The 14899-nt window shown below is 48.0% G+C and overlaps 1 protein-coding gene across 1 annotated transcript in view; it reads right to left on the bottom strand.

The window, feature by feature from the left end:
• Window positions 1-652: 652 nt before the first annotated feature.
• Window positions 653-14899, bottom strand: part of NOX4 (NADPH oxidase 4) — a 154037-nt gene continuing 139790 nt past the window's right edge. The window contains exons 17-18 of the mRNA XM_054973924.1: window positions 13589-13689; window positions 653-1199 (exon numbers count right to left, since the gene is read on the bottom strand). Of these exons, the coding sequence (XP_054829899.1) occupies window positions 1079-1199; window positions 13589-13689 (222 nt within the window). The 3' untranslated portion in view covers window positions 653-1078. The remainder of the gene's footprint in view (window positions 1200-13588; window positions 13690-14899) is intronic.

The raw sequence follows: 14899 nt of genomic DNA, 5'->3' as shown, positions 1-14899 counted from the left end.
AAAAGGGCCTTCTCGGTTGTAGTACCAAAATTCTGGGATTCCCTCCCTAGTCAGATTCATCTGTACCTCTCTATCATGGTCTGCTGCCAAAGAATACTTTTTTGTGTTGTTTGGTGTTCTCCCACTAACTGTTATTCGCCCTCCCCCCTGTTTGTGTGTTGTATGTGTTTATGTAGTTTCTTTAATTGCTTTAAATATTATATACATATATATTTGTATTTTAAATGCTGTTTTTAAATGTTGAAATGATTTAATGTTTGACATGTTTTAATGTTGTAATGTTCCGTTGCCTTAGGGAGCCTGAGTTGTGTTGAAACGTGGCAGAGAAATGTTTTCAATCTAACAAATACATAAACATTACCTGGGCTACCTTGCAGTTGCAAGGAGAATGTGGTTTCATTATTAAAAAATTATCCATCCACCCACCCACCCACCCACCCACCCACCCACCCACCAAAACTGTATGAAGCCAGTGTTTGGAATTCAGATTCAATTCAGCCTATCTTCTGCATTCAGAAGTTGCACCCCAAAGATGCTGGACCCCATAGGACATTATATAAAACCTCCCCCCATTATCTCCGCAGAATTAATTTTTGTAACACAAGACTCTCCATTTCAAAGCTGTTTTTATTTGTTTGTCAGTGTAGAGCAGAATGTTATTTCAAATGCACGTGTTCTTTCCCCCCCTTCTTTACAATCAGTCGAGCACCTATTCAACTGATCCCACTTTCTGGGGTTTGCAACATTATGTGGAGACATTTCAAACGTTGCACCGACTGAGCTTGAACTGACCTATATAAGCAACTGTGAGACTCTAATTGTATCCTGCTAATTCAAAGTTTGTCAGGTTGACCTGCTGGCTTCTAAGAACTTTTTGGTTCTGTGCCTTGCTGGCAAGGGTGCGCTTTTGGGTGTCCTTTGCTTCCTAGAGTTTTAAATAGTTATAAATAACAACAACAATAAAAATAACTTTGCTACTCTTTGGTACGTGGCATCTGGCTAATGCTGCGGATTCTGAAGTCTTTTTTTTTTAATTGCACATGGGTCTCCCAGACAGTCCTTCTAAGTCCCGAAGGCTTCAGCTGAAGGATTCTTTATTGTACTCAAAGGTTGTCCCGTAAGAATTGCTGCTGTTGCTCAGTTTGTGAAGGGCTTTGGAGATTTTGTTTGGTCCACAGCAAAAAACACCGACAGTTTTCCTGTTGAAATTGAAAACAGGGTCACCAAACTTGTGCTAAAATAAAAAAACCAGGTCTATAGTCAATGGAGCCAAAAAAGGTACTTTCTAACTAGAGTTCACAAATTTTGGACCATCTTGGTATCCAGTTATTATTTGTAATCACCACCACCACCAACAACAACAACAACATTCAATTTATATACCACCTTTTAGGACAACTTAACACCCACTCAGAGCAGTTTACAAAGTAGGTTATTACTAGCAACAAAGTCTGTTGTGGGAAAACTACAACAGGCTCTAGAAAGGGGGAAAGCAGGCAGACAGGCATTCCCTCCTTCTCCATCACTGATCCTGGATGAATGAAGGCCGGGGGGGGGGGCATGGCCACCTCCTCTGCACCTGATCCTGGCTGGGTGAAGAAGGGATGGGCATTGCCTCCTACTCTGTGTCTGATTCCAGCTGGGTAGAGTTGTGGGGGGGGGGCAATGCCACCTGCACTGCACATGATTCTGGCAGGGTGAATGGGGGCGGGCATTGTCACCTTCTCATTGCATGATCCCAGCTGAGTGAAGTTGGGAGTGGGCATTGTCACCTTCTCTGCACCTGATCCAGACTGGGTGAAGGGGGGGTGGGTGGGAATTGCCACCTGCTCTGCTTCTGATCCTGGCTGGGTGAAGGGGAAGCAGGCATTTCCTTCTGCTCTGTGGCTGATCCCCACTGGGTGAAGCGGGGTGGGCATTGCCACCTGCTTTGCTCCTGATCCCAGCTGGGTGAAAGCATGGGGTGGGCATTGCTGCCTTCTTCTTGCCTGATCCCAGCCTGGGCTTTCCGCCGTGGCGTGCTTTCTGGAGTTCTGGCTGCCTCATTTGGGCTTCCCTCCATTGCAGCGCCCTCTGGTGGTGAACCAGGGTAGGAAGTGAGTCATCTTGAATATGCTTAGCCTTTTATATAGTAGGATTATCCCCACAACAATCACCCTATGAGGAGTGTGGGCCTGAGAGACCTCCAAGAAGCTCTGACTGACCCAAGGTCACCCAGCTGGCTCCAAGTGGAGGAGTGGGGAATCAAACCTAGTTCTCAAGATTAGAGTTCCGTTGCTCTTAACCACTACACCAAACTGGCTCTGAACCCCTTCCCTTGCTTCTCTGTCGTTCACAGAGTACTTAGGGAAAGAGACAGTCTCACTTCACACCAGAAACAGAAAAGAATCTACCCCATCTGTGGCCTCTTAGCTGTGTGGTTGCTTTTAGGAGTTTACGTCAATCCAGTCCTTCACACTCCAGGGACAGATTATGAAAATAGATGAACTCTTTCCGTGGGATAGGGGCGATCCATACACACCTTTTGGGGCCTCATGCATTCTCCGCCCACCAGAATCCCCACCAAGTTGAAATTTAGGATTTAAAAAAGAAACTTAGACACTGCTTTTTTCTCCAACGTGCCCCCAAAGCCGCTTACAACATCTTTGTCCCCTCATCTTATAACAACAACCCTGTGGTGCAGGTTAAGCTGAGAGAGGGAAGGGCCAAGGACACCCAGCCAGCTTTAATGGCAGAGAGGGGATTCCAATCAGATTCCCCCAGATCTTAGTTCCATACCGTAACCACTGATCTACGAATACTTAAGGCACTAGGACTAGAATACTTAAGGCACTAGGACTAGAAGCCAAATTCCACCAGGCTGGAGGAACTGAGTAACCTGATGGGGAAAAAAGAAGATGCAGGAGGGAAATGCTGGTAGCTGTGAAGTACTGAAGAGAGCCTCCATAAAGAAGAAGGAAAACCACTGTCCCCCTGCTCAGCACGATGCAGCGCTGTCAGTTTGCCTAACTGTGATGGATCAATGGGAAGTGCCTTGCGTTTGAAGAGTGGACAGTGTTACATTGGCAGCGTTTTCTAAAAGCAGAAATGAATGAGTCTGGGCAGCAGCAGTCCTGAATGGCAAGAAGGATTGTTTCTTGCACAGCGGGCAGGCTCTGTTCCTACCAAAGGGCTTCCTGGACAACCGCTGATGCTTTTCTGACTCCCACATTGCACCTGGCCCCACCTTGCACCAAGTAAGCGCATACCCTTGAGATGATGCATAGGGTCTGACAGAGCCCACTGAATCCAAAGCCCCCTGCACCGACTCTGCCCCACCAGGCCCCTTGGAGAGCAAGCCTCTCCCTGATGATCTCCCCTGTCACAAGCTGCCCCACAACCTCGGTTCTTCCAGACAAGCCTCCAGACAGGGAGATTGCCTACGTGCCTTCAGGTTCCCTGTGGGGTTTTTTCCAAGACACTCTTTTTATAAAAAGGCAGTCTGAGCCTTTAAAACTTCACCTAACTGGTCCAGAGAGACCCCCTGTTGGGCTGATGCATGACTTGTTTGGCAGCTGTCCACCTTCATAAGGCATCAGGCTTCTAGCATCCCTTTGGGTGGCTGTAATTAGCTTAATTAGGCTGGTGCCTGAAGAGCTGATCCTAGATTGACAGAGCCCACCACTGCTCTCATGCTCGTAATCTCCTGCGGGAAAGTCACAATTAACTACTGTCGGAACTGTTTTGTATGAGGCGGCCCAGATGCCCAGAGTTCCATATGTTCCCACCACCTCCCAGGTGTTTCCACCATTTTAAAAAAAGAAGCAAACTGTTGGCAAACAAACTTCAGTTAAAGGATTAGCTGATCTATGGCTCTCATCCTTTGCTAGCATTCCTTCCGGGTGGTTTTGTTTTTAAGGAGCTGGGTTGGGGTTCAGCAGACCCGAATCGTTCCCCTCAGAAAGCACCTTCTGGGAAATGAGTTCTCAATTGCTGCAGGGCCATGATTTGGATCGGGAACACAGCATGGGAGAAGGGACTTCAGCCTTCTGTTGTGCCGTTTTCGTAACCTAAAATGGTCCTTAGGGGTGTCGTTTGCCCCCTTGAGGGGCTGTAAGCAGGGCCGGAATGGGTAGAAACAGGGTCCACATGCCCCTGTTCTTGTTCTGCTTGCTGATAGAGTCCCTTCCCTCTCTGAGCCAAGCTACAAGTGACACCTGACACAGGTTGGAGACGTGTCAGCTTCCCTCAAGTTTTGATGGGAAATGTAGGCATCCTGGTCTTGCAGCTGTAATGGAGAGCCAAGCTGTATAACCAGGTCGCCTACATTTCCCATCAAAACTTGAGGGAAGCTGACAAGTCTCCAACCTGTGTAAGGCATCACACTTGTAGCTTGGCTCTCCGTCTCTGAGCAGGTTCAGGGGATTCTCGGGTTTGGTTGCCTCCACCCGTTACTCCCACTGCACCTGCACTTTCAGTGCCAGTTTCGGGGGGCCACTCCCTCAAGCCTGGAACCTCCCCCTTTCCCCTCTTTCCTGTTCTCAACTGAGCAGCACTGCAATGCTACAGCACAGCTTGGCACCGAAAGAAGAAAAAAATCCTTTTAAAGTGCTAAAAGGGGAGGAAACGCAATTCTTAGTTCTGACAGTGCGAAGGTGAGCCCCCTCCCCACAGAGGCTAAGGTGGAACATCCCTGTGGATGCTGCTCACAAGGCTACCCCACCATTTCCCCTTTGAGCTGGAGAAAATGACATCTTCACTGTCTTCGGCTCAAAACGGGAAAAAATGGGAACCACATAACACTGAGTCCACTTTGGGGGAAACGGTCATCTAGATATTCCTTTTTTTTGAAAGTTTTTTTAATTTTTTAATTACTAGTACTACAAAAGGGAAAAAGTGGGAACAGGGAGAAGGAGAAGAAACAACACAGAACAACACAAACACTACATCTACAAGTAATGCATTCCCTTCATACTGCAATTATTTAACATTAGAACTTTGTAAAATGCTATTAGATTGGTAGATCTTATAAAATACAAACTACAATCAGGATTAGGTCTTCTTCCCCCCTCTGGGTCTCGGTCGCAATTCTCTCTGAGCAGCTACAGTCACTGTGCTCGTTCCCTCCTCCCCTCCCCCTTCAGGCTTGAAATCCTCTTCTTCTTGCTGAAAATCTTGGTGTTTACACACAAAGTCCCTTAGCTGATCTTCTGATGTTATCTTGTGAGCTTGATCTTTGTAGCTAAACCAAATACCTTCCGGAAGTAACCATTTGTACTTTATTTCACGTTTCCTCAGAAGAACTGCAAACCTTTTATATTTAAATCTTCTTTTCCAAGCTAAAAATGGAACGTCCTTCAATATCTTGACCTTATTGCCCAGAAAGTCCAAATCCGCATTGTATGAATTATATAGGATGGTGTCCCGGATCTTCTTAGATGAAAAGTCAATAATAATCTCGCATGGCAGCTGACGCTTCATTGCATATTTTGAAGAAGCCCAACGGACTTCCAAAATGGCGCTTTTTAACTCTTCTTTAGTTGCCTTCACGGGTATCGCCAAAAGTTCCGACACCAGATCCTTTAAATTCCCATTTTCCTCCTCCTTCACATTCTGAAGACGCAATATTGTCTGAGCACGATCCACTTGCAACCCGATCAGTTGGTTCTCCAACAGCTTTAGGTCTTTGTTTGTTGCCCTCATGAGTGCTGCGTTTTCCCGAGCAGACTTTTCTGCCCCCCCCCCCCGCTGCTTCCGTAATGGTTTTCACTTCACTCTCAATTAAGCCAACCCTTTGATCAGTTTCGTTTAACTTGTCAACAAAGGGCTTTATTGCTTCGACGACCGACCGCTTTACTAGCTCCTCCAGAGACTCTCCTTTCCCCTGCAAAGCAGCCGAGATAGATTTGCCCATAGCGGTGCTCTGCTTTTTCGTCGCCATCTTAGGGGGGGGAATCCGCCAGCCAAGTTTCAATACTCAGTGAGGGGGAAGAAATCCGAGCCTTCTTAGCTTCAAATCCCACCAATCCTTCGCATACGCTTGTAGTAACAGAAGGGATTCGCTACTTACAGGTTTTCACCTTAGATCTGCTTTTTGCCGTTCTCCATGGCCCGGCAGCACACGAAGTGCTGCGCAAGTCTGCCGGCCTCCATAGGAGCAAATGGGCAATTTACCCCCCGCATCGATTTCGGGGGGTTCTTACCGTCGCGCTCCGGACCCTGACACCCTCACTGGGAGTCTTGGGGGCTAACCTTTGCAGGTCAGCCGCCCGGTCAGGCTGCTTGGGCGCTTCCTCCCGGACCTGCGGAGAGGAGCGTCCGACATGGCCGAGAAAACGAAACCGAATCAGTCATCTAGATATTCCTGTTTACGGCAGGGGCTGCCTGCAGTCCCATCTGGTGAAGAATCCCTGTGCAGAAGAAGCCGGACAAAATTCATTACAGCATAAGCTTTCCTGAGTCAGAGCTCACTTCATCAGGTGCTCAACAAAGCTAAGAGTGGGAGGATGGAAACCTGAGAAGAAGCAGCCCTACTCCAGGAAACTTCCAAATTTCCGCAAACCTAGGGGAGGGGGGAAGAGAAAATGAACAAACTCAGGGAGAGTCGCTGCCTTTAGAAGCAGCCCCTGCAGCCTTCCCTTAACAGCAGTCCGGACTGCAGCAATTAGCGGATGATCAACAACATTTAGCCCCATGCCATGCAAAGCTTCAGTTGCTGATTTCTGCAAATTAAGCTTCTGCTAAAGGCACAAGAGCAAGAAGGAAAGCCCTGCACTTGAGACTGAGAAGTCTTCATGGCTTCCTGTTCCATTCTTTCTTCATTAAACAAACAAACAAACAAACAAATAGGCCACTTCTTAGAAGAGAAGGGCACCACATCTAAGTAGGACTGAATCTGCTTGGCATGCATAAGGTCCCCAGTTCAATTCCTGGCATCTCCCATTGAAAGGATTAGGTAACAGAGGATGGGAAAGACCTCTACCAGAGACCCTGGACACCTGCTGCCAGTATGACTAAATATTGGCTTAAATAGACCAAGGGTCTGATTCAGTAGAAAGCAGGTTCATGTGCTCAATGTGAGATGGACCCAGCTGGAGAGACCACCCAACCATCTGCAGCAGCTAAGCGGACGGCCGCAGAAAGCCTGCACCAAGACATCCCACCGCAACTGGTATTCAGAGGTGAACTGCCACCAAGCATGAAGGTGCCACTTGGCTCTCATGGCTGCCATTCAGGGCAGGTCCAAGGGTTGCCGGTGGTCTAGGTGGCCCATGACTTGGCACCCCACAATCTTAGCACCCCCCCCCCCACCGTGAGAATCCAGGCAGGTGCAGAGCTGCCGTGACTTGGGCACCCCACACAACCTGCGTGCACATGGAACTGGGCAGACAGAGACTCTCTACACAGGACATCTTACACGAGTAGGACCCAGTGAAAGATCTTACACTTGTTCTCCCATTGTGGATACAAATGCACTTCTAGGGAGACGGAGTACACTTGAATATAAGACCACACAAAATGTAAGTCACTTGAGCATCCCTGTGTAAGAGGTCTTGTGCAAAGAGACTCAGAGTCACAGCCACTACTGGGCAGTGTAAAGCTGCTGTTCTCCTCTTCCTGCCTCCCTCTGTCGGGAATGGGAGGGACTGTGGCTGGTTGGGAGTGGGGGAAGGCAGGTCAGACAGGGAGGCCAGGCAAGCAGGAGGGGTGAACACACACTCTGGCCTCCAGTGCCGGCACTGATCATGCAGCACACCTGGGTGGCAGATCCAGTCCTGGACAGGACCTGACCTGAGCCGCTTTTGGTGCACCCCCATCTCAGCACCCTAGGCTAGGTCCACTGAGGTCACTTAGGTCCACCTAATGAATAGGCCAGCTCTGTAGCCATCAGTGGACCTCTCTTCTAATCACCTTGAATCTCAACCTCTTTCTAAAAAGCAGAGACCCTACTTTGTAGTTGGGGCAGAAAGGCCATAGTTACTCAGTTCCTGGAATCCAGAGAGCTACAAATCCAGCGCGCTTGCTTTAGTGTCGAGATTTGCCTTGTGGTCCACTTTTGATTTTGTAGAGCAAATCACACCTGCCCTGTAATAGGTTTGTACTAATTCAAAAGTTCTTCTCCATTTCAGACAGCAGAGCCTGAAAACATCGTCATCTCTCTTTTTCATTCCAAAAGTGTTTGACTTAACAAACAACTTAGCCATGAGATGCAGCCAAAGGAAAGGGAAAACCCTGAATTTGCAGATGCACTTTACCTAGTCGCCAGTAGATGGCACTCTTTTGCTCGGCATTGTTCGTGCGATAGGAGACGGTGAAGCTGGGCGAAAACAGCCAAGCGCTTGACAAATATGGGCTCTTGCTTGTGGAAACTCACACCACAAAACATTTGTTTGTCTGGAAGGAAGCGACAAGACTCTTGGCGATCTCCCCCGCCCTTTCTCCCCGCTGCAACAGACTAATATGATCTCTAGAAGAGGATCTCTAGGAAGCTACAGTGTTCAAAGTTGCAGGCCAAATTTTTATTTTGCGCATTATAATACCTGTCTTCCTCCAAGGACTCAGAGTGGCACACGACTCTCCCCTCCTCAATTTTATCCTCACAACAACCTAGTGAGTTAGTTTAGGATGTGAGAGAGCAGCTGGGACAGGGTCACCCAGACAGGGTTCCCAGGAGCCTGCAGGTGGCCGGCAAATTCCTGGGGTTCTGCCACCTTATGCACCCACCCATCAGTGGCCGGTGGTAGGTGGTAAACTCCTGGAGGTTGCCTGCCACTGGCAGGCACCTCAGGAAAGCGCACTGTGCGTATGCCCCAACAGGCCCAGCAACACCACTTCTGCAAGTGGCATCATTGCGCTAGCCACAGGAGCATTCCTATGCTTCGTTTGGAGCTGATTTGGGCCCCAAAAGGGCTGAATCAACCCAGCACGGAGTGCAGGAGCACTCCCATGGCCGGCATGATGACATCACTTCCAGAAGTGACGCCATCACGCAGGTGCCAGAGCATGCGTGCGAAGAAGACCTCGCCACTTACACAACGTAAGTGCCAGGTCCCCTCTCCCAATGGGAGGGTATACCGACATGGCAACTCTACCCAGTAAGCTTCCATGGCAGATCAGGGATTGAAACCTGGGTCTCCTAGATCTAGTCCTGTCCTGTAACTACACCACACTGGCTCCTAACACCCAAACTTCAATCCCCAAAGCAGTTAATCCACAGGACTGGGACTTAAACCAGTCTCTATTGACTCGATTTAGGCTGGGCCAGACTAGTGGCCCAGGATTCCCTTGCTGATTGGCAGCTGCTGTTCAGAATCTCCCATCTCAAACTTTTCCGGTCGAGCTTAGGAACGTGGCAGAGCACTGGGGCAGATTCCAATTACGGTTGCTCTCTTTACTCTTCCCCCCTTTCCTTTATTGTTTCTTTCAAAAAATTAGGGCCAAATTATACGTTAACACTGGAGATCTTGTCACCGGACCTTCCAACATATAATTTGGCCTTTAGGAACATCCAGCGGAGGGAGGGGATGAATTGGAGCCAGGGCGCTTACAAAGGAGTGATTTGACTCATCTCTCCCTACCCCCAGTGCTGTTTCTCCTAGTGAAAATCACTCCTTCTAGGGTGCTTTTATTTAAGCTTCGGTATGTTAAAAAGATTGCAAGAAAGAGGGTGCCAGACCAGCGTTTTCTTTCCCCACAGGAGCAAGGCGATTTCAGTCATGGAAACAGTGTGTGTGTGTGTGTGAGTGAGTGAGTGAGTGAGTGAGTGAGAGGGGTGTGTGTGTGTCAGGCATCACTTTCCCTGCCCTGCAACCCTAATCATTGTATTGGCTGTTTAAGGCCAAACCTCAACAGATCCCCCCAAAAGAATGTACAGCTTGGCTGTAATTGTAAGACCTTTGGGGCAGGGTCAAGCCTTGCTGCTCAAGTCGCTCGATAAAAAGCCTTGTAGATGAACAGTGTCTCCATCTGACAAAGTCAGACTCCCCGGAAGGAAGTCCCTTGAGAGAAGATTTAAAAGAAGAGACTCTTAGGATCCAACTTAGCCGAAGGGAGCTGAACATTCTGAAACCAGCCTCTTTGGGTTCCCACCTGCCTTGTGTGTGTTTCTACATTCTGTCTCAGCAATGAGAAATGGACATTTTTTGCTTCCCCCAATACTTCAAGGTTCTTTGCCCTGGCCAAGTGGTCATTGAATTCTTCCACTGTGGCAATGAATTTGCAATCCATACTGATAGTTGCAGCTCCCTCACTCCCCATCCCCTGCATAGATGGCCCAGGCTAGTCCAATCTTGTCGGATCTCAGAAGCTAAGCAGGGTCAGCTTGGGTTAGTATTCGGCTGGGAGGCCGTCAAAAAAGCCCAGGGTCAAAATGGCACCCGTTTATAAATTATCTCTCCACCAAAGAATCGCAAGATACATCAACGACGTATCAAAAATTTTTGAAATTAGAATTCTGAAGAATGAAATAGCTATATTAAAGAAGCATAAAACCTCAATTTGGCTCAGACTGTTCTTGACTCATAAACCTAAAGACATGCATGAAAAATGACTTCGTAGTGTATAATATATAGTAACAGCTGATTATATTGTTAATTAGATATGATGTTGGATTGTATTTTATAATTGTTTTCTTTCGTGTTGAAATGATTGTTATTATAATGCTTTTTTACAATTTACAATAAAACTTGATTTTTTTTTTTAAAGCCCAGGGTCACTATGCAGAGGTAGGCAACGGCAAACCGCCTCTGTTTTGACTTGGAAACCCTACAGGGTCAGCACAAACCAACTGCAACTTGCTCACACACACACACACACAACTTCTCCCCAACCCCACTGCACATCAAACTGGCTGTTCAGTGGGTGAATGCCGTGAATGCTTGGTGACGCAGCTGGCACCTGCTCCTTGCAGAGGAGAGCAACTGCATGTATGCCAGCCGGTATGCCACGGGCCCGCTGGTTCAGAGCCCTGGGTCTTGTACAATTTGTAATCTACATTCTCCTACGACACAGAAGACCCCATGGGGAGGCTTGATGAAGAGCCCTGGGAGGGAATGAAGAATGCATTCACACTGAGAGACAAGCAGGCCTCTCAAGTTGGGAGGGCCTGCAACAACCTGGAGCTGCCATGCTTGACCCTCAACCCTTGGAAAAAAGAGCTCTGGATTTGGTGCTTGCCTGCAGCAGACTTTTAGTTGCATGAACTGCCCCCTGGCCACGCAATTTACCCATCTGTTTAGGATAACAGTGCTTTCCCCACCCCGCAAACATTTTCCATCCAAGCAGCCTGGCTTATTTGTTACAAGGTGACAGCATAATTAGCAGCGTGCAAAAAATATCCATGAGATGTTCCCAGAATAGATACGGGGGAGGGGACGCACATACACAAAATGTATGTAATTACAGATTCACCGAGAGTGGGTTAGGAAGGTGGCTGTTTTCATTGAACGATTAGCAGGATTTTTAAAATATATTCTTTGAGAAAGACATTGTCCTGTGGCCCACTTCCCCCTTTTTTTTTAATATAGCAGATTGCAAACAGCTACAAAGGCCAGCCCCTTTGATCCCACTCAGGTTCGTTCAAATGCAAACATCTGGTGGGGAATTTCACAAAAAGCAGGTGTGCGAACAAGCTACATGAACACTGTGCTTGGAGGGACAACCCTTGCCAAAGGAGTGGCGAACAAACCTGCTGCAGTCTTGGGGCCCAGGGCTGCTTCTGCCCATCCCTCCACAACAAGCTGGGTATGGTGAGATGATCAGCCCAGAGAGCAGCTCGGGGCTGCCTTCGGTCAGGGGCAGGGCTGCTTTGGAGCCCCCTGTGAGGGCTGGTAGGCACGGGGCACAGACTCTGCAAAGAGATGGGTCTCCCTTTGGCCAAAGAGAGGGGTTAAAAGGGGTCATGTGCTCCTGTGCAGGGTGTTGATGAGAGAGTAGCATCATCCTGAATGGCTGCAGTTCCTCTGGAGGGCTTTGGAAGCAGTAGCTGGATGTAGCCTGGGGGAGGAGCGAAGTCACATAAGGAAAAAGGGCTTCTATGGCCGATGGCAAGGGAGAACCACCCAGTGTTACTTTGTGGCAGGAGCAGGTACAAATAAGTGGATTTTGTTAAACTGCCTTCCCCCATGCCCCTCTTGTGGCCTTAGGATGGCCACCCCAGTGATGATCAGCAGTTCACGAAGGGCAAATAGGGTTTAGCTGCCCTTTCCCTTCCCGCTCCATGCCAAGGAGGCGATTGGCATGACTGCCGTTCTTCTAACAAGCCCTAGCACGTTCTCAACCACAAGCTCTGGGCAGGAGTCTCTGGGTTGGGACCGATTGGCGCTAAATGGAAGGAGGAGGTCGGTCTTCCCCATCTCCCCATTGCCTTCTAAAGAGATCATGATGGGGTGTGTGTGTGTGTCAGGGGAGCCTTGAGGACACACGGCATAGGGTACAGGGACTGCAAGGACAAGGTAGGGGTCAGGGGAAATCACCCTGACTTCCTCCTCCACCAAAGAAGCCTCTTCTACCACTATTGGCAGAGAAGAATGTTGACGGTGATTTGGCAGCATTTTCCTTCCCCACCACTGACTCTCAGGCCTCTATGGCATATTGTCTGTAATAGCAGCTCCCAACCTTTTTGGAATGGTGAGCCACAAGTCCAAACTTACGGTGACACTGGTCTATAAGGCTCTCCCCTCCCCTCCCCACATCAGCTTTTGAAAGGTCAAAGATGGCTGTTGGGGGAGAGAAAGCGTAGGAAATCTCTGCACCTGAGCACCTTCCATTCATGGTTTGTAAGACCAACCCTGTATCTTCAGGCTTGTAGGCTTTTTTTTTAATGGCAAAAAATCTTTCTTATTTAACTTCATTTATACCCCACCTTTCTACCTAATGGGGACCCAAAGTGGCTTACATCATTCTCCTCTGCTCCATTTTACGCTCACGATAACCTTGAGAGTATGAGTGGCCCAAAGTCACCCTCTAAACTTCCATGGCAGAGTGGGGATTCGAACCTGGGTCTCCTAGATCCTAGTCCAATATCTAATCACTACACTACACTGGCTCTGTGCATTCTCTGTGCAAACCCCACAGGAATGAATTGGGCAGTTGTGGAATCACATTCATTGTGACAGGCCCTGTGTGGGAGATCTTGCCAGTGGATTGTGCCTGATATTGAAAGATCTGATATCTCTGTCCAGCCTGATTGATTGTTCCTTTTCATCATTCCAAAGCGATGATTCTTGCTAACGCAACTTTCAGCACAGTGTCCAATATATGCTGCAAAGAAGACGGTGATTGGGCTGGGAAGAATGGATTAAAACATTAAATCTCTGTGCGTGTTCTGAAAATGTGCAAAACTCCACATTTCCCCCCCCCCCCCGCCCCGAGTTGCTGTTTCGCTGTGCGGAAGATGAACTGCCCCGACTGTGGAAACTGACAGTCCTTTTGTTAAAAGCCCCTATTTCTCAGATGCAACATATTGGATAACACCAGCCGTCAGGTGCTTTGGCAATAAATGACAGAGTTAAAGCCCAAAGTCATTTCCATACAAACGCAGTTTATTCAACTCGCTCCATTCTCTATCCCTCAAACCGCTGCAGAAGCAGCTTTAGGAAGCCTTACTTACCGTCGGTTACACTTGGCGATTTCGTTAAACAGGTGTTCCCAGCAAGGTCTCCTAGTAGAAAGTCGGGAGTTCAGCACTTGGTATTTCTCTCCAGTTATTTCCTGCAAGAAATAAGACGTGCCTTGCAAATTGCTAAATAATAAGTGGGTTCTATATCGAATCAAGCCTGAATTCTCTGTAGAAGCTACAACGACAAAACCGAGGCTCTCGTACTTTGGTCACATCATGAGAAGACAAGATTCCCTGGAAAAGTCAATAATGCTAGGAAAAGTGGAAAGCAGTGGGAAAAGAGGAAGACACAAAACGAGATGGCTTGATTCAATAAACGAAGCCACATCCTCCATTTTGCAAAATCTGAGCCAGGCTGTTAATGAGAGGATGTTTTGGAGCTCCTTCGTTCATAGGGTCACCATAAGTCAGAAGTGATTTGTCGGCACATAACAGAAACACACAGATCAATCAGCTACTGCTTTTGGGAGCCACTCTTAGAGCTGAACTACATGTTATAACATACCCAAATCCATCACAGGGACTCACAGTTGTATTGCAGCTGCAAGTTCCCAATGGAAATTCCATTTGAAAACAGCACAGGGGCCCAATTCAGATCAAGACTATGGCATTGAGGGAGCAGGGGCTCTGATCTCTCCAATTTCCTGAGCTGAAAGAGCGCCGAGGAGGGGAGAATGTTTGCATAGTCGGAAGGCTGCATGCGGCAAGCATTTAGTGCACAATGTGAACTCTCAACAGGGCAAACAGCACATACCGTGAAAAACCTCATGGGCAACTCAGTCCACTGCAACTGCTTGTGCTAGCACAGCAGGAGTGACGTGGGATGAAAATCCCACTACAACTGGAACAGGGGCAGGGAGATGGAGTGTATCCCATCTGAGCAGTACACAACATTTTGGAGGGCAGCAGGAAGTGGGAGATGAGAAAGTTGTGTCCCAACTTATTGCAGTTGTGCTCCAGTACCCCAATATTTATGAAACGAACCCGTAAGGTGCATAAATACCTGTTGAAGTGGTTGAGAGGTTCTGATACTTCAAGGAGTGGTGATGAAGCAAGGCCCCGTCCCAAAGCTGGGCTCACCTTTATATTTAATCACCTATCATATTTTTATCCTGCCTTTCTGGGGCAGGTGCTGTAAGTAGTGTATGTGGTGTAAGTAGTGTAAGTAGTGTATTTGCTCCCTACAACAATCTGAGAAAGAGTGATTGGTCTGCAGTGACCCACTGAGCTTCATGGCAGAGCGGGGACTTCCTTTGTCCTGCTCTGACACTCTAAACACTCTGCAATACTGACTTGCATGAA

The sequence above is a fragment of the Eublepharis macularius genome, chromosome 3 (genome assembly GCF_028583425.1).
Source record: "Eublepharis macularius isolate TG4126 chromosome 3, MPM_Emac_v1.0, whole genome shotgun sequence".
Taxonomy (NCBI): domain Eukaryota; kingdom Metazoa; phylum Chordata; class Lepidosauria; order Squamata; family Eublepharidae; genus Eublepharis; species Eublepharis macularius.
Note: the sequence above shows the minus strand (reverse complement) of the source record. Positions and strands in the feature narration are given on the sequence as shown.